This window comes from Stegodyphus dumicola, chromosome 6, assembly GCF_044657685.1.
Source record: "Stegodyphus dumicola isolate Sdum_Otavi_A_Nest chromosome 6, ASM4465768v1".
Classification (NCBI taxonomy): Eukaryota; Metazoa; Arthropoda; class Arachnida; order Araneae; family Eresidae; genus Stegodyphus; species Stegodyphus dumicola.
In genome coordinates, this window is record NC_140773.1 from 217,167,741 (window position 1) to 217,188,898 (window position 21,158).

At 32.0% G+C, this 21,158-nt stretch overlaps 1 protein-coding gene across 2 annotated transcripts in view; it reads right to left on the reverse strand.

Moving 5' to 3' along the window:
• The window catches only part of gish (casein kinase I gish), a 75,688-nt gene that overhangs the window by 24,431 nt on the left and 30,099 nt on the right, over positions 1-21,158 (reverse strand). For both annotated transcript variants that reach the window (XM_035356898.2, XM_035356897.2), the window contains exons 4-7: positions 17,920-18,068; positions 9,183-9,417; positions 7,055-7,225; positions 681-829 (exon numbers count right to left, since the gene is read on the reverse strand). In XM_035356898.2, coding sequence (XP_035212789.1) covers positions 681-829; positions 7,055-7,225; positions 9,183-9,417; positions 17,920-18,068 — 704 coding nt within the window. The remainder of the gene's footprint in view (positions 1-680; positions 830-7,054; positions 7,226-9,182; positions 9,418-17,919; positions 18,069-21,158) is intronic.

A 21,158-nucleotide genomic window follows, 5' to 3' on the forward strand; every position in this document is an offset into this window, starting at 1 on the left:
CGCACGTGAAAAAATAACTTAACTCCCAGAATAACTGCAAAATTTTTAGCAAAGGAAAAATAAATAATACCGTCAGACTTAAGTTTTCAGATTCAGATAGATAGCTCTAACAAGAATACATAAATCTTCTAACTGGAAATTTTATGCATTTCAAGCAGGCAAGAAATGGTAGCACTTAATATAAATAAATCTAACAGAATGTGTAATAAGCAACTGAATCATAATAAATATTTGATAAACAACATTTGATGTCGGATTCAGTAATATCATTAAATATTAAAAAATTTTTGCAGTAATTCTACAAGCCTTGTTTTCAGAAGACGCAGAATTTGACAAATATCCCAAGTAAAAATAATAATAATAATAAAAGACTCAGCAGTATGAGAAAGACACTAAAAAGTATTAAATACATAAAGACATATAGTGCTGAAAACACTATACCTTCATTACATCTTATTCTAATTCTTACTTTAGTTTTAACCATCCACACATACAACTAAACTTAATTGCGTATTTGTTTCTTGTACCTCGAACTTATTTTACTCAGTAAAACTACTAAGCATTTTTAAATCTTAATAACTCTCAAAATTAAAAGAGAAATCTCATCAGTAACTCTTAGGAAATATAAATACACACATATAAATTTCACTTTTCTATATGTAATTATGTAAAAAAATTACCAGTTGCTTTCCTGTCCAGTCAAAATCGGAATCATCTACATATTTTTTTTTCTCGAAGAGATCTTGAAAAAGTTTTCTTAAATAATCATAGTCAGGAGTTTCAAAGAAATCAAGTCTCCTTACATAGTGCAAGTAAGTAGACATTTCATCTAAAGAAGAAGAAAAATTAAACCAACTTTGAATTCATTCTTTAATTAAACACATAACTTTCCTTTTCAGGAAATATTCATACTCAAATAATACTTTAACTACACCAAAAGCAGTCTGAAAATCAGAATAGATCATTATATACAAAGGATATCGATGACGTATGAAGAAGATAAAATTAAGTTTTCTAAATGGTAGAAATGCGTTTAATGCCTCAGAGAGGCACAGAGTTTCGCTAAGAAAGCCAAAATTTTCCAAAAGTGTCATGAGAAAGAGGCATTTTCTTGACTTTCATGCCTAAATGTCCCTGCTACTTTATACCTGAATTTATGTACTTCCCTTTGACTACTAACAGGACATACATGTCCCACTAAAAGTTTAAAAATTACTGCTGGGTTCAAAAGTACTTCTGAAAATTCAAAGTATCTCCTGAATATTGGGGATCATCTTCCAATCATTGAAAAACCAAGATGCCGCTGTGTTTGTTGTACATAAATGAACATAGAGAAAAGAACAAAAATGAGTTGCCCAATGTGTAATGTAAGAATGCTTTACCCTGTACCATACAATGTAAATCTACTTCATATAATAAAGTTTTCCAGAATAATAGGTGTACTTATAGTAAGTCGATGGCTACGTGTGGAACAACATATTGTTACGAAATGTACAGGCGCAGTGAGATAGCTTCCCCGCAAAGCAGCTTATGGAGAACCTTCTGGAATGAATTCTTACTGGTTTAGCACAGAATGTTCTTGAACACAAGCCAAAAGCTATATAAACCCTGCTGGTCTGCAGTCAGTTAGTGTGAGTGTGCCTCGTCAAGAGGGCGAGAGAGTGTGCGCCTCGTCTGGCGAGCTGATAGTCAGTTAGTATCGAGTTGGTGTCTCGTCTAGCGAGTCAATCCCTGCGGAGTGGATCGAGTTGACAGCCATGCAGCGAGTGCCAAGTGGGTCGTCGAGTGCACCGAAAGAGTCTTGTAGTGTATCGCGGTTAGTGCATCGTTGAGAGAGCGTGTTGAGCTCCGGGAATGACAGAACTGAAATGTCGGGAGCTGTGCTCTGTGTGTCATCGAGTACATCGCGATTTGTAGCATGGAGAGTCTCAAGAGTACGTGGAGTTCCGAGAACAACCGAGTAGAGTCAAGAACTGTACTCTGGTGCTTCGCAGTGAAGCTGTCTCCACCGTTATTGCCAGACAGTGTGAAAGCTGTGTCGCTGAACGTGTCAACTTGTTTATAAGAATTCGACGACTGTAAAAGTGACTTTGGAGCTGTCCTGGTTAATATTGGCTAAATAAAGTGTTTCGATACTTCATCAAGTGTTGTCGTCATTCACTTCAAATCTACAAACCCCGTACGAACGTAAAGGAAGAAAATAACGTAATAGCTGGTGTCAGAAGAAAGAAAAACACACCAATATGCATCTCACCATTAACTATGGCTGGGTCCTACGTGTCCCAGCCTTTGGCTTGAAAAGTGTTTGTCAGAATGATTCCAAATGCTAAATTTACTTTATTTATGACATATTTTGTTCACTTGGATAGAAAACAGGGTAATTTTTTTAATTTGTATTCAAAGGGTTAAACATATTGCCTTAATTTCTTGGACATATTTCTAGATGTACATATATCACTAGTCGAAATTCTTGTACCGCCATCTAGAGGCCTAACAGGGATTCGTGGAGCTATTTAATTAAAGAAACATTGAGATCTAAAATGTACACACACACATATATATATACTTTCTTTTACTATAAATACTAGATGTAAGATCTGGAATTAAATTATTAAAAATCTAAATTCCTTCTTTGGAAATAAATCTTTTGCAAAAACTTTTAAACTTTTGTAAAGCCATTAAACTTCTGCATACTTTTAAAAATGTCACCTTATGGAATCTTATTAAAAGACTTAATCAACAATCTCAATGTTACCAAATAGTCAAAGATCTAATAATAGACTTCAGCAATTTTAAATTAAAAGAATAGTAATTTTTATCACAAAAAAATATTTTGTACTGTACAATTCAAGCACCCTTATTATGATCAGTTAAAAATTCCATGCATGTTCAAAAAATGTCAACAATTGCTCCCTGACCAACAACTTCAGGTTAAACTCTGTTTTAAATTTGAAAAGATTATAGGTCAACTGATAATTAACCATCACAATGTAATAGATGATAGCATATGGAATTGCAAGCTTCCTGTTTACAATAAATTTGTAGATCCATTTCACCAGCATACGAGGGCATTTTGAAAAGTAAAGATACAATGGCTTGCATTCCTTAGAAAAAAAGAAAAAAAAAAAAAATTTAAAAACGTCAGTTACATCTTATTAACTGGATTATTTATTACTTTTCGACATAATCACCCCCGTTATCCCAAACATTTGTTAAGTCGGTGCACAAGCTTTTGTATCATACAGTCATAGATGCCACCTGTTGGAACCCAGCGCGCACACAATTTCCTGTACCCTAACTTGACAGTCACAACTTCATAAAGAGTTGTCATTGACACTTCCGGTATGATCTGATGCAATTCTTTCAATTTGAGACGTCTATTCGCACGAACTGCTTCCTCTGTTCTCTGAAGAAGGGCATCAGAGATCACAGATGGCCGACTTGTTCTTTGTTCGTCATGAACATCGGTCCTACCTTCAGAGAAATGACATCATTTCGTAACATTCTGTTGATTCATAATGTTCCCATAAACAGAAACAATTTCTTTGTGAATATCTGCTGGTTGCTGACCTTTTGCATGAAGAAAATGTATGATGGAGTGCACTTCACATTTGGCAGGATTTTAAATCCGCGCAGCTATTTTAAACACAACCTACTCCAACCAAAGTTGAAATGCCGAACGACCGCGAGGAAAAAGCTAATGGTTCAAGCTAACGGTGCTTAGCACTTGCACCTATAAAAAAATCTCTACCAGCTCTAAGATACTTTTCAATAAATTTAATGCAATTCATAAAAAACTTAAAATCCGTCCTTGCAAATATAGTAACAGGTTTGTCAATCTTTATGGACTTCCAAAATTTCATAAGACTCCTGTTAAGTTTATATTCATAGCCAATAGTACCAGAAGTTATTTAAAGGAGATAGATTACCTCTTTGCACAAAAACTTCATCTCATTCGAGACGTCATCAATAATTCTGATTTTAAAGATCAACATTGCAACTGGATGATATCAAGCAACAAACAAATTCTTAAAACCTTAAATTAAAATAGAACATATCCAATGCTACGATTTTGAGAACTTCTATACTACTTTACCACTTGAAGAGATTTATAGCAGTTTACTTACTCTTCCAAAATTGTTTCTCTAAATTTCTACAATACTAAATGCTGAAAAATGGCAACTTTTTCTTTTAAGCGTTCTTTTCAATAATCATATTCAATTTAATAACAACATCTTACAAAAACAGGGAATACCTATGGGCAAAACAACAAATACAGGGAATACCTATGGGCGGCAACTTTTCAACTGCAATCTGTGAATTATTCCTTTTTACACAATAATTTACAGCATGCTTTATAAGGACAACAAAACAACAGCAACAAAAATTCATATTCATTTTAGACTTTAAACAAATAAAAATAAAAGTAGTCTGTTTTGGTATTATCACGCACACAAAATTGTTATTTATTTAGTCAAGCTACTAGTAACACCAGTGAAAAAAGAACATCCAAGAACAAAATTTTCATTTTTGCACTGCTTCTATTTTCACCACTTTTGTTCCTATATATTTTTAAACATTTACTGCAAAAAACTTGAAACAGATTTAATTACTCTTTGGAATGCTAAATAGTTTGTTGTTTCCATATATACCAATATTTTGTGATTATGTTTAAACATTTGTTTTCCTGTTAAGTGTAAGATAAAATAGCAGTTCCACAGAATGTCTAACTTTAATAAATAAATAAATAAATAAATAAACGATATAATTTCAAGCAGAGTAACAATACAATCTAGAATACAATTCTAATGTTTCCTGGCCTGCAATCAAATAAATAATTAAAATTTTATGGACAAAACAACAAAAGAGTAAATTCTGTAGACCCAATACATAAATTAACATTAAATCAATTAAAAGAAAATGCACCCACTGTATGCTACTAATTGTTTACAATTAGTTTTATAATGCAGTTTACAATTAGCAATTGATGTTTACAATTAGCAACATGCAGCGGTAATTGCCACTGCATACAGTATTAGCATAAAATTATAGTAATAGTATGGAACAGCTTATTTTATTTTCAGCATGAATTTCATGCAGAAAATTATTATAAAAGGAAAACAGAAAGAAAAGTGAATACAAATGTTGTTAAAAAATAGAAATAGTACAAAGGGCACACTAAATTTTAAATAAAAAAAAAATAATAGTACTAAAACACAAACAGCAGTCCTACTATTTTATAATAACAAAGCAGTGCATATCTAATTTCTTGGAGATAGAGTGAAGCACAGTTAAAAGTTTAAAAATCATTCTATTTTTTGCAGAATAAATATCACTTTTGTTATTCAATGTATATTACTACTTTATTTCACTTAATGTTTTCTTATAAAAAATTCAAATTTTAATTCTAGACATAATTGTCTTTTCGTGTATCTGGTTGTAGCGAAAGTTTTCTGCCCAAAAGTGCTTTCACCCTTAGTGTGGGTACTAATCACTACCCAAATCTATGATTTTCTGCCAACGAGTTGAAACAAAGCGAAAGTATATTTCGATGTCCATCAAACAAAAAGTGGAATTGCTGCAAAAAAATGGATAAAGGCATATTTCTCTAACCATTCCAAAATCTGTTTATCAATTTCACGCTGCTCTGCGGCAGCAGGGGGGGGGGGACGCCACAGCGCGCAATGAATTGGAAGTTGATCTGTCAGCACTATGCTTATCTTAAGGGCACATGTTTTTATTTTATTTGACTTATAATTCCTTACTAAATGTAGTATTTCATCTCGATGTACTCCGTCTTTGATATGATTTAAATCAAATTCCTCATCATTATAATTCGTTTCCGATAGTGAAGAAAGTGAAACAGAGGTTATTGAAAATGAAAAAATTTCGATTGACAAATTAGTCAGTATTCTCGACACAGCAATTATAGGACTTGAAAAGCGGAACTTTGTAACCGAACAAGAAATTATGTCTGTTTATAGAATTAAAGAGAAAGTATTATCACATAAAACAAAGCAACTTAAACAACTTACATTGAAAAATGTTTAATAAAGGAAGCAAATAAATATTAAGCTTTTTTTTTTTTTTTTTTTTTTTTTTTTTTGTAAATTTTGATATACTTTAGATCATAATTGTTCTTTATTTCATAAATTACGGTTTCATATTTTTAATTTTATTATTTCTGCATGCCATCTTACCAGATTTAAACTGATGATCTATAATCCGGAAAAATTGATAATCCGGAATCGCTGAAGTCCTGACAAGTCCGGATTAACGACTTTTTACTGTAATACCTTTTGCTAAGTTAATGGAACTGAAAAACATATAGAAGTCCTTTCAAAAGGGGTGGAGAAAGGAACAGCTTTATTAACAACAGTGATCAAGTGAAGTAAATGCAAAAAGAGATAAGATAACAAAGGTTAATACAGTAATATTATTATTAGTTCTTTTTTGTATTTCTCATTCTAAATCAATCTGTAAACTTGATATAAATTTAAAGATAAAAATCATTTAGTATAACACAAAATATTAACATGCCACAAAGCAATCACATGCCTGAGACATTGTACAGTGCAAAATTTGCTCATATTTATTCTTTTCAATGTATTAAAGAATTTCTCCCTTTTCTTACCTTTTTTAACAATATAAAATTTAATAAGCTCCTAATTAAAAAAAAACTGATGCAATTAAAAAAAAGATATCAAACCAGTTTCACCACAGAAATGAGTAATTTTTCTGGAATACATCTGTACTAAGATGCAGCAAATTCAAGCTCCTGTTCTCAGTAAGATACAATTTAAAATATTAAGTATATTTTAATATCAATTTTTGACATTAAAATAGTATCAAACACCTGACTATAAATACAATTAAATGCACTTCTTTTTCAATTCAGAATATTAAATAACAATTCTTATAATATAAAACTTAGCAGATCCTGAAATTGTAAATGGCAAAATCACACAAAAACATTTAAAAATTAAAATTTAATGCAGAATATTACAGGAAGTTGAAATCTGCTCTAAAGCATCGAAATAAAATATTATTGTACCTGGATAACCTTCACATAAAACTTCAATAGGGGTTGCTCTTTTTGTGTCACCTATTTTTTGGTACCTTTCTTTTAAAGTATCTGCTTTAAGACCTTGCCAAGGCAAACTACCTCTCAAAAAGTACATAAACATGTGTCCTAAAGCTTCTAAATCATCTCTACGACTTTGCTCTGAAAAATAATAAAACCAGAAATCTGCATACTCATAAAATAATAGTGAAAAACATGTTAAATTAATACCATTAACTGTAACAATTTTATCTGAAATGTCTGTTACACAGAATATATAAGCAGAAGCTCAACTTGATAACATACATTATATATAGCAAAACATACTGCATACATTTATTCAATGCAGCAATTTTTAACATTCTTTCTAAACACAGAAACTTGTATTCAGATCTTAAATACTTAGAAGGAACAGATAATGCATTCAAACAGATAATGCGAAGCATTCTCAAAAAAATTTATTTTAATCTTCTATAATTTAAGCAAGGGAAAAAACATTTTTTTAACTTCTACTTCACTTTCAAAAGCAGCAATATGTAAAAAACTTAATACTGACAATGAGAGTTTGCTTAATCAATAACACTGCTTAGTCGAGTACAATTTTTATAAGTGAAAAATAAATTTAAAAACTGAGTTTATAATACCTAGTTTTAGAATTAAGGTTACACTATACATGCTTATATATTATAAATTCAATATTTTCTTCCCCCCCCTCCATTGTAAGCATTTGGCAATGCATGCCTAAATTATTTTGTCAATGTTTCTTCTTTTCTAGAACATTAATGATACAGTTTAATGATTTTCCAACACAAAAGCATCTCTATTCCCTTCCTATGTTTCTGAAAGATCAAGCATTCAACCCATATTATTCCATAAGCTTGAATACCATAAACTGTGTCCATATTCATCATTTGCCTTTTTCTATGTTCTTCTACAAATTTTCTAGCTAGTTTAATAAAATTACTTTTTTTTTTTATAATCCTTGAATTGAATTTTTTTAACACCGATGTTATATATTTATCTTAATAATAGAAGCATCCAAAAGATCACAGAAAATTGCAAACAGCCACCTACGAGTTTGTTAGATTTAAAAACTTTCATACATTTTTTGGCGATAAAGTCTAGATGAAGAAAACCACTCTTTTATGGGATCAAATCAGAACCATTCACTCACTGAAATGAATTGGTTCTTTTTTACGACTCATCATTACCTTGATGAAAAAGATCTGAAATAAGGGTTGAATCAAAAGTGGCTAGCAAAGATGAAGCGAAGGGCAGAAAGAATTGAACAAGTAATGAAAAAGCAAGACTAGAGTGAAGAGCATTAGAACAATCAACTCAATCAAATAAACTCTATGAACTGATTCCTTTTAATTGCAGTTTTAAGCCTTCCTTTCTAGACAGAACTAACACTAAAATTCTGCAATAAAATTTTTTTAAAAAGTTAGGTAATGGTAAAAATTAAACTCAACTGTTAACATGGGAGGATTAAACACTTTTTTTCTTCCCTAAAATAGGAATTAAACTTTTCCAGAGCGCTTCCAAAAAGAGCTCTGCTTTTTTTCATGAATCAGGCATTTGCTCACTCAGTAAAGAGAATCAGTTCATGAATAAATAGCAGATCTATTCCTTGCATACTTCCAACAAGAGCTCATCATGAACTGTAATGATGCTACAACTCCATTTTCTGAAATCGGAAAAACTTCTTTCAGTAAAGTAAATAAGTTCGGATAGTCCAAATTTTGGTAGAGTTGTTTTTAAACAACTTATGATAAAATCATACAACCTTATGTAATTTAGATTACAAAGACCACATATTTAGCTTGAATATGTCAAGGACTGGACGAACTGACACAATCTTCATAGATATTATTAAACACTCAAGATCAATTATGCAAGTAATCTATCAGACAACAACCCTCCTGCTAAGAATTTATAAATATAAATAAGACAAAAATATCAAAAATTGATCCTGGCATAATAAAATTATTTACATTACATTTACAGCAAAGAAAACATTTTTAATGCATATTTCCACAAATTTTTATGACTTTCCTATGACTTACATGCTTTAGAAAAATCATTTGCATAATTTTATATGCACAAAATTCTTACTCACCTTTACCTAAATGAGTGTTGATGCTCATATACCTAGCAGTGCCAGTTAGGCTCTTATGCTCTCTATATGGTATATGTTTATTTGTTTCAGGATCTATATACTCTTTTGCTAAACCAAAATCTATGATATGAATTATATTATGCTTTTTAGTAGACTGTCTTCCAATCAAAAAGTTTTCTGGCTTCACGTCTCTATAAATCAAATGTTTGGAATGCACATATTCAATACGATGAAGCTGTAAACAGAAAATACAAAATTTAGATATCATACATCAGTTTATTTAATTTGTCTTAGCAATTCATTATGTGTTACAAAATCTTTAATTAAATCAAACTCAGAAATCCTTTTTAAATATACTTTGGCCAAATCAATAAAATTAAAGAGGCCACCAAAAAAAGCAGCTTATCATTTTATGAATAAACTACTTACAGTACAAAGTCTGAAATTCAGGCCTCCGATATCAGGAATGATCTGAAATCTGGACCTCCGGATCACCACCATTAACACAATTTGGGCAAGAATATTTAAAATTTTTCAAAAAACATGTGGAGAATCCAAATTCTTAATTTCATTTCGGAACTAAATGACATACCTTCATATTGAAGAAACAATTATTTATTAGCATAAATCTGCAAGATCAATATTTTGGCTCCACAGTTGCCTTTTTGCTAGGCATATATCTCAAAGTGAAACATATGCTTGACACTAACCTCGCAAATCAGTGAGGCAGCTTGAAAAATGACTCATGCAGCAATGCTTAAATTTTTTTTTTTCTTTTTTAAATATTAGTAATTGACTACCAAAGAGCATGGTAAACTTTTATGTAGACATTACACTTGGTGATGATTACAGACTTCAATGAAGTGTGCTGTAAAGCAACAAGACTGCAGCAAGCTGCGGGAATTTATTTATTCATAACTCTGATAATTCTTCAGTATGAATGAGAAATATGCATAAGTACAATAAATAACTAATATAATTTAGGATGAACTTCATCAGTATATGATAGAAACAAGACACAAATTTAGCAGAACATGTCTTTAGTCACCAATCTCATGATACATATCCAATAGTGTACAAGCTAAGATACTAGCTAAGATTTATGATGAAAGTCATGAATTTGAAATTTTTCAGATGTCACAAACAAAATAAATGAAATTTTCCAATTACTTGAATTTGTGATGAAATGTGGAGAAGTGATAATAAATTAAGACATGTTTCTCATTGTGATGATAATGCCCCAATCACTTAACAGACAGCAAAATCAATAGTGTGGTTCTTAATCCAGAAAATGTCACTACCAATGGTGCAAAAATTAACAGAGGTTGTTATGAACAAAAACAAAACAAACAAAAAAATCTCAACTGACAATTAAATGGGAATTCTTAACATAGCAGTTACAGTAATTGAACAATGGAACTTTGTAATTGAAAAAGAGATTATGTCTATCAATAGATAGAGGAGAAAGTATCAGTACAAAAAACGAAGGTCCTTAAAAAATTTACATTGAAAGATATGTCGACTAAAGCAAACAAATACACAGCTTTTTTTTTTTTTTTGGTAATTTTGATTCCTTTAAGGTCATAAAAATATTCCATTATTTCATAAAGACCTATTTTATATATATAATTTTATAACTTCAACGTGTCATCTTACAAGACAAACTGATAGCCTAATATCTGGAAAAATCCCAAATCCGAATCACTGAAGTCTCGACAAGTCCAGATCTTGGACTTTGTACTGTATATATATGTGAGTGTGTCCATGAATCAAAACAATAGAAAATTATCTCTTAAATCCAAAAACAGCATTGATTTATGGGGGTTTCTGCAGATTTTATTCTTTGGTTTTTAAATACAGAAAATCTGGATCATAACAGAGACAATAAAAATGTCATAATTCCACTTCCCTGAGAATATCTATAGAAAAATCTAGTAAAGTGAAAAGAAAAAAATCAGATGAGGAAAAAAAAATTGCAAGACTTTCAAAATAAATTAATAAATACAATGCTTTCAATAAAAAATTTGAAAAGAAAGAACCATACATTAAATGTACAGCTCAGAGACATTTTAAATCAGATACATACTGTAAATAATACATAAATATTTCTATTTCTTTTTATTTGTTTGCAAATTACTGCACAGTTTTTTGGCTGATGTTATATAATTATACATGTTTTTATTCATTTATTATTACTTATTAGCTTTGTGCCTTATTTTATAGTTAATATGAATAAAAAATGCAAAATGGTAAAAACCTTTATCTAAATTTTATCCAGTTAAACATATCACCTAGCTGTTATGCAAGCTAGAAAGAATTCTGGGTAATTATATCATATGCGTTACTACTTTTACTTATTTATTTATTAGATAGCCCCACTAAAACCAGCTGTTGTTTTAAACAGTCCTTTTTATCATCATTTTATTGCATGTTCAAGTAGAAAATATTTTATGAAGCTATTATTAATTTACGAAACTCCTGAAATTTAGACTGACTAAGGAGGATGCCAAATTTGATGATTTCATTATCAGATAACTGATTTTATGATAACTGATCAGTGGGACTGTGGGCATTATATCTTCTTATCATGTGTTGTCTGTTTTTGAATGCTATTTGTTAATTTTTAAATTTTATGTTTTAAGCAACGAAAACAGAATTTCTGTTTGAGTTCCATTTTGTTTTTGTGCATCATGCTTTCCACCATGATTTAGGATTTTTGATTAGGTATGATTTAGGATTCTTGTATGATTTTTTACAGTGGTGTATGGAAATGGGTTTAATTTTGAAGAAGGTTAAATATTCTGCGTGTAATGATAATATGAGTTTTGTAGAAAGAAAAGAACTTACTTTTATTTGGAAGCGGCATAAGAATAGAAGGTTTACCCAGGTAACTAAATTTCTCAAAAAAAGTGTTTAATTTTTTTATGTGTCACATAATCCTTATTTAATGATTTATAATTGACCATAGCAGGTGTGCAATAGTTTCTGCATTTCCTTGATTTTTTTTTTAGTGAAAACATATTGCTGTGTGCATAGGTACAGAAACAGTAATGTATCACATAATTTTTCAATACACATATAATGTGTACAGTGTCGACACACTGCATGATGACAACTTTATGCAATTCTCTGAAATTTTTCAAGGGAAAACAGATTGTTGTTACATGTGGAGAATAATAATATATTATATAATCTATGTAATATTTAATGTGTGCATTACCAGAACTTCACATGATATGGAGCTTGTGGAATTCTCTTCACTTTTTTTTTTTTTTTTTTTTTGAAGTGAAAACAAATTACTATGTACATGGGGAGAAAACAATAACACATATTTTATAATATATATAATGTTTAATGGGCACAATGTCGAATTTATGTAATTCTCTAAGGTTTTCTTAAATGAAAACATATCGTTGTGTACATGTAAAGAACAAGAGTCATATATCATACATTATATGTAATGCTTAATTATCATTTTTATATTTTTAATTAGTATTTTAATCATCATTTTTTGTTATTTTCTTTTTAATATGGTGTATGTTTCCTGAGATATGATAAATATCAAATGTTGTTGGTTTTTTTTTTTTTTTTTTTTTTTTAAATTTGCCAAAATTGCCAACTTGCACTTATTAGTAACATTAACTTTTAAATTTAGTGAAATTTAAAACTTAATTGGTTGTTAAATTAATCAATAGAATTTTTATTTATGTGTTCCTATCTATTTCCATATCTAAAAATAGCATTTCAGTGCTGTCATTTATGAAACAACTAACTAAAAATGTTAGATCGCATACTAAATAAACACCAAATTGAATAACTGGAGTCTAAATAATTAAATTTCTCTTGTAGATTACAGTAATTATCATTACTTCTTGGTTTGAAAGCAAGTTCTATCACAATTCTGCTAATGCTGTCAAAGTTACTTATAATCCCAAGAAAGCCGTATCACTCAGAAAAGGCAACTTTTGTAATTTAGATTTTTGCATTAAAAAAACTGGAATTTAACCAAAAGAATGTCAGATCAAAGGTATATAAATCAGAGATATGAGTCCTTTCATGGGAGCTAATATACATATTAGACCATAAAAGGTTCACCTCGTTCTTCTTCTTGAAAACAGAACCAATCCTTACTTAAAAATTTCTAACCTTCAGCAATAAACTGAACAATGATTTACCATTATTTTCCAGTAACTTGCACTTGCAACATGTCAGTGCGATGGGACAATAGTTAGAAGTCCTTCAGGTCTTTAACAGTCTTAGTTATGGGAATGAATACACCTTATGTGCTGGGAAAACTACGCTCCTTCCACATACGATTTTAAAAAGTCAGAAGGGCAACCAAAGAATTATAGGAGAGAGAGCCAGCATTTCACCATTTGTACCCAGACTAGTCCTATGTGTCTTCAACAATGCTCTCATCAGTTCCAGTATAGTAAAACTGCCATTATAAGACTCCGAGTTGGAAGAGTTTGCTATATTTCATTATTCATGAAACTACAATCAGAATTCATGCAGCGCCTTACATTTATTTTTTAACATTTATATTAAAAAAATTTGGTACTTTTTCATTTTACTGGCGCAGGCGATAAAGTTGCTAATAATGGTACAACTGATGCCAAACGGAATATCCTCGCTGGTAACCTTTAACGCCTCATTTTCAAAACAAGTCACAGTCATTTCTTATCAGATTGATTCTTTCTTTCACTACTGGCATGCAATTACATAGAATTTTTACCAGATAACTCAATTTTAAGCCCTAAGGCCATTCATGGTAATTAAGTCAATTATGATGCAGTCACATCGCTCACTCGAAGGCGGAAATATAGGGTCGTCAAGGGTTAAATTCGAATAAAAAATAAGTCGAAGTCAAGGGTTAAATTCATCAATTCTAATGAGAATGCACTAGCAAAATAAAGCACTGCGATTTTACATAATTTTCTGAGTAAGCTTTTCATACGAATTGAAATAATTCTTGCATATAAACTTGTATTCCAAATTAAGATTTAATTTGAAATTAATGTAGATAATTACTGAGAGAATTAGATTTTTGTAGGGTAGTTTATGTGAGATGAGATCACCTGGGGTCATGTGATACGAAATGGCGAAACAGGATGTTGAACCATGAAAGCATAGTAAATTCTTAAAACTAATGTTATTTTACAAATTTATTATCTTTATTTATTGGCTTTTTACAGAATTTTAAATGATATTAAAATTTTTATGAATTCAAAATAAAAAACTCTAAGAACTAACATTTTTTATGCATATACTGTATGCTGTCGCCAATAAAGTCTGCTTAGTGAGATTTGCGCTGGCGAAAAGGAAAAGTAGCAAAAATTTATTTTCAAAGCAGCCACACAAAACGTTAAAAGAATTATCTTTCCCGTAATGATATTTGAAAGCTTTTCTATCACCCTGCTCTAAAGACTGAATGTCAGAAGTTTTATTTGCAGGAACAGCCACTAATGTTCGATAGACTACTGAAATGAACACTGCGGATGAACTACAATATAATGGAAATTTTCTCTAATTCAGGGGTTCTCAACAGGTGGTACGCAAGTGAAAAATAGGTGATACTCAAAGAAACAAAGTATTTTTACCTTTAAATTCAAAAATTAAAACCCCAACACCTTGATTAAGGTTTTTTCCTAACAGTTGTAAATTTATGCGATCTGAGCTTTATTCAAGAGCGGTGGTGGTACAAAAGGTTTTAAATTTTTGTTTAGATGGTATGCGGTAGTTAAAAGGTTGAGAGCCACTGCTCTAATTGATGCTTTGCAAAAAGAGATGCTGGCAGGTAGGTAATTGCTGCCAATCGAAATGGTAGCAAAGGTTAATTATTTCTTCTGCTGTGTTCATCACATGGCCCATTTTTTTTCAAAGGCTGTAAGGTTTGACAAAGAGGAGACTATGACAGACTCCCCAAGCATAGCAGCTGCTTGAATAATAATATCAGTAAAGGCTTTCAAAGCATCATCTTTTACTGTTTCTCCTGTGATCTCTGCAAGATATTGGAAGATTTCCCAGTCTGCCCTATCAAGTATAAACCAGGGGCATCTTGACAAGGGAATTACTCCTTCTCGAGCAAGAGATGTGAAAACGGGGAAATGATCGCTATTATAAAGATCATTCCCTGCACTAAATTTACAAAATTTAAAAGGGCAAAAGTGGTGAACAGATTGCAAGATCTAGTGCTTGAAATTTACCTCGTGCAAGCCTACAAGCATTGCAGGTTCATGTAAGTAGGTATCCTGTCCATTATTGAGGAGATAAAGGTAATGATCTGCGATCGTTTGCTCAATTTGTCTTCCTTGAAAATTTTTGTCTATACTTCCCCAGAGCGGACTATGGGCATTAAAAGTCTCCTTTTAAGATAAAAGGTTTAGGCAGCTGCTCTGTTAAATCTTTCAAATCTTGTTAATTGACTGATTCATTTGGTGGCAAATAGATGCAACAAACTGAAACCAGAATCCTCATATTTATTTGAATGGTGAAAGCTCGAAGGCTTGTTGGAAATGAACAGAAGGGGTAGTCAAGTGAAGTGAAAAGATCTACATGATTGTCTTCTCTGATAAATGAGAACCTTTGAAGTTTAGCTTTTTTCTCTGGTTTCAGTAGAGTCTCCTGTACAGCCAAAGACATAAGATGATGTTTATCAATGAAGTCTTTGATATTAACAAGATTTCAGTGAAAGCCACTACATTTCCATGAAACGAGGGTGGTCATTGTGACTGATGTTCATTTTTCAGGTGCTGTGTTTTTGTTTTACATAGTAGCAGGTGTCTCTGGATGTTCACTCCCACTTCCACATCTATATCAGAATTTAAATCTTTTGAACTTATGCTCCCAAAGGAGCTCACACTTGGATTCCTATGCAGTGCTGCAATTTTTTTTTTTTTTTTTCCTTTGCTTTGCTATCTTTTGTTTCCGTTATAGGGCATTTTGATTATTAAGGGTATTGTTTTCTGTGTTATGTTACGTGTTTCATATTTATCAACTGAGCTTCTCTGCACATCTTGATCCCCCTAGCAGCATAGACGTACTGGTCAGAAAGCTCCGAGACATTTTCCTCTCCAAACAGAGAGATGATCAACCTTGGAGATAATGTTATGGCAATAATTCAATACTTTATGCTGTGAAATAGTAACACTGATATGTCCAAGCTTCTTTAATCCAACAACAGAAATAGATTGAGCGGAAGAAACTGTTTTGACAAGAAGATCACCAGATTGCAGTCATTTCAAGTTCCTTGGTTCTCCCGCATGAGCTTGTAAGTATTTATGTAAGAAGAATGGTGAAATTTTCTGTAACTTTCCAGTGGAGCTAATAATAAATAGAAATTTAGGTGTATTTTTGAATTCATTCATTTTACACATTTTTATTTTATTTATTTTTAATGTCTCATTTACACTAGCACTTTGCTGATTTAAAGAGTCCATAAAGAAAAAAAAAGGTTTGGACCCACCAGCCCTGCCTCCCAACCACAGAATCCAACAAAAGGATTCAGAGCCAGGGGTAACCAGGTCTATATGCAATCTGAAGCACACAGTCAGCTTTCCCAAAAGCAGGATCTCCCAAAAGCTTATCTCCAAGCTACTGATCTGAAGGATAAATGACTAACCTATTGACACTAGCAGGAACAACAAAGTGCCACTCGTTTCAATCTCAAGCAGATTCTAAAACAGTGTGTTGGGGACAGTACCTTGCCCCTCAACTACCAGCTCCTTTCCAGCCTTACAAGTTATGATACGCAGGCAGTTTTTTCTCCGTGAGAAACTAGAAACAAAGAAAAGTAACAGCATCTGACTTTGAGCCTCTAATCTCCAAAAAGGAAAACCACAAAGGAGGAAGGAATGGAAAAATAACAGTTAAGGAGAGATGAGAAGGAAATGAGGGAAGATCACTAGGGCTCCAGGATCATGATCCCATCTCACCAAGATGGTGATCCCTTAAAGAGTAGGGTACTATGATAGAGTGAACCCCTAAAGGGCAAAAATGAGACCTGAAAAATGCAGAAATCATAATTTACGTAGAACAACCACACAGATTGGCATATCATTCAAGGTCATTCCTTAAATGCTAAGACAGACATAAGATCTTAAATTCATACATGAAACATTTTGAAGTAGCTGCCAAGGATAGAATCTTAATGAAACCTGAATCATTCAGTAACACTCCTCTCTATTCATTTGAAAAGGGATGATATTTGCACAATTTATTATCCTATGTATTCCTTGTCTTAAAATGATTAAGCATGTTTAGATGCTTGAGGTTGACATATTTCAGGACTCCAGTCTCAAAGAAGCAGCAGAATTTGCTATAGCAATATAAAAACTTTTATGCAAACAGAATGGATAATCATTGATAATTTTTGTGTTTTTCTTATGAGAAATGTTATACCCTTAATTAGATTTTTGAATATATGTACATTTTATAGTTATTTAATATCCTATTCTTATATTTAGAAATTAATTTCAAAACTAATTAATACTTATTTTTGTTTGAGTCTAAAAACAATAAGTTAAAGAAAATTTCATGCTTCTATCAAGAAGACAGTTGGAGCTACAGTTACTTTCTTATCACTTATCCTTTACCTTTCTCTTCTGTGGTATACGGTAACTTTTAAAATGGCAAATAAAGTATGCATATATGCCTATAACATAAGACAATTTTGCAACATAACTAACATAATTAATCTAGATATCATCAACAAAAGAATGTAAATAAAAATACTTACCAGTTGTATAGCTAACATAAGGACTGTTTTAAGACTAAATTTTCGATCACATAAATCAAATAGATCCTCTAAGCTTGGACCTAAGAGCTCCATTACAAGTGCATTATATTTACCACATGGTCCAAAATAAAACACCTTTGGTATGCCTTCTGCAAAATAAATAAATAAATTTTAAAAAATTAAGAAAGAAAGAAACTTCAAACAATATATACAGGCTTCCAAAAGTTAAGCTCACAGCAGTAAAATCAACAAAAAAGGAAAGGCACAGCTTTGGTTAATACTAAATTGCATATGAAAGTAGCAAATGCATGAAAGAAAACAGCATTATTTATAATAATGAAAACAATATTTAATTTTCATACATTATATACTGATGTCATATTTGGATCATTATCAAATTGATGTTTAATGCTAAAAAAACAAAACATTACTTATAAACTTGCAGTAATAAGGTAAATCACACCCCCCCCCCAATCTTCACACAAATTTTACAGCCTTTTGCCCATGCTTTTGATGAGGTGATAAACAATCACAGATGCTACCAATTGCCATTTCTTCATTAGGGCAGTTTCTAGCTAGCCGAGCCTGGCAGGAGGTGTACGAGCAGAAAAAGTACACACGAGATCACCTTAAACACTTTCAGTGGAATTAAGATCAAGAGAATATGCCAGCTGCTTCATAAGAGAAATACCCTCATTTTCCAGGCACTTGTTAATGATTTTGGCTCATGGTTTTGGATTTTGATGACAGTCTCAAAATAAGATGTAGGACTTCATCCTGATACTACACAACAGTCACAGATGGTCTTTAAAGATCTGTAATATCCACAGAAATTCTAGCACATGCCATGATGCTACTACCTCCAAATACATGGTGTTTGATGATGTTCTGAACTTGATTCTGTGTGTCTCTTTCTCCCCATGCCCTTACATGCTTATCATTTGACTCCAGAGTAAATCTGGATTCATCCATAATCATAACATTATGCCAATCTCAGACGGTCTAATTTAGATGTTGATGATATAACTTTAATCTTGCCCTTCTGGATTTGGGCGATTAGTGGAATACAAACACCTTGGCAATCAAGCGCACAATTTCGCCGTGTACAGCCTTTGACGCACACCAACAGATAATGTCTTACCAAATGGATGATGCAAACCATGGATATAAAAGTTGTGGAGGTTGCTCATCAATACTGCTTGGGTACTTGATAATATACCAAATATCAGAAGGAGTATTAATTTAGAAGTCAAACAACAAAAATCAGCTTTATATTTGCAAATTTTCACAGTTTAGATGGTACGCTGATGATGGTTCTAAATTAATACTTGTTCGCCGTGTTATTTTATCTTAATGATCAGGAGTGTTAACACTTGCTCCAACAGGCACAGGTCTCTAGATAACTCTTTGTTTTTGTTCGATATCCCCCCCCCCATACTGAAGAAATTAATGTTCAACACCAAAGAATGACATCTTTGATAAATTGCCCTGCTTCCATCCATCTGACAGCACAACACTCCTTATCTTCTTTTAGCAATAAGAACATGAATGTGATCAAAAATTAAACTATGGAAATTATAAACACTTCATATCAGCATTTTAATGAACCTTCTCACACCCTTCATGCCAAATGCTGGCATCTTCAACACCTACATAATTGGCAAATGTTCGGGCAATGAATTGTGGTCAGCTGTAATTAATGTGCAATATCTGTATACTGCTATCTGCGCTTGGTGATTTTCAACCACTCAAATTCAACTACAATTTCAAAAATTGCTAATCTGTATTATCTGCTTAACTTTGGGAAGCCAATGTGTATGTGTAAAATAAAGAATAAGTAAAACAAAATAACATAATAAATATGCAACTCTAAACTGCATAATTTTAAAATTAATCCCCGCTACTCACAGTTCTCAAACAATGCTACTGATGCAAGTAGTTACATCATGCTTCAGCCAATAATATTAAAATTTGCAAACTTAAATTGGTAATAGGAATGAAGTTAAATCAAAACAGCTTTATGCTCAACTAAACCATCATACTAAAATCTGCCTAGTTTTCTCTTGCTTGTTGATGTGCTACGATGTCACTTCTTACATTTCTTTCATCAAATTATTTGTTATAAAGATATTTAAAAAAAGGGCAGAAATGTAATCAAGAACGAGCATGTACACTGCATCGATTTCGCATGATTGTGTAAAAAAATTTGATGTCAACAATAAAAGAAAGGGTTCAACCAGCATGAGGACTGCTACTATCTTTACTATACCAGAGTAATGTACAAACAAGTAAAGCATGTATGTACACTATGCAAAAAAAAAAAAAGGGAGGATAGTTCTATACCTCCTGTTTGCTGGGCCGATTGACAAATTCAGCTTGCTTTTTTCATGTCTCGGAAGCACGACTTAGTATATATATTAGATTTATATACAGTCAAAAGTCGATAATTCGGACACCCATAATCCAGAATGAACCATAATCCGGACCTCAACGCTACAAACTTTCTGCGCATGCGTAGCGTTAACGCACGCACATAGGCGTTAATGCATGCGCATAAGACCTTTACGGCTGCGCATATGCATATGCGCATAATACGTTTACGCATGCGCATTTAATGTATAACGGACGGTATAAGCTAAAATTATCTAATTATCTATTTCAGTTAATGTTGCAGATTGTGTTGTTCCTTAATCTTCGAACTGGATCTGGCTTATTATTTTTTGCAGATTGTTAGAGCAATTTTATAAAAGTAAGCTTGAACTTTCGATTATGTCAAATAAAAATTCTGATGCTGGAGCTCCGAAAGGATCTACAAAGCGAAAGTATGTTTCGATGTCCATCAAACAAAAAGTGGAATTGCTGCAAAAAATGGATAAAGGCATATTTCTCTACCTATTCCAAAATCTGTTTATTAATTTCACGCTGCTCTGCGGCAGGGGGGGGGGGACATCGAGGCGCTCAATGAATTGGAAGTTGATCTTTCAGCACTATCTTCAGGGCAGATGTTTTTATTTTATTTGGCTTATAATTCCTTATTAAATGTAGTATTTCATCTCGATGTACTCCATCTTTGATATGTTTTATATCAAATTCCTCGTCATTATAATTCGCTTCCAATAGTGAAGAAAGTGACACAGAGGTTATTGAAAACGAAAAAATTTTGATTCACAAATTAGTCGGTATTCTCAACACAGCAATTATAGGACTTGAACAGCGGAACTTTGCAACTGAACAAGAAA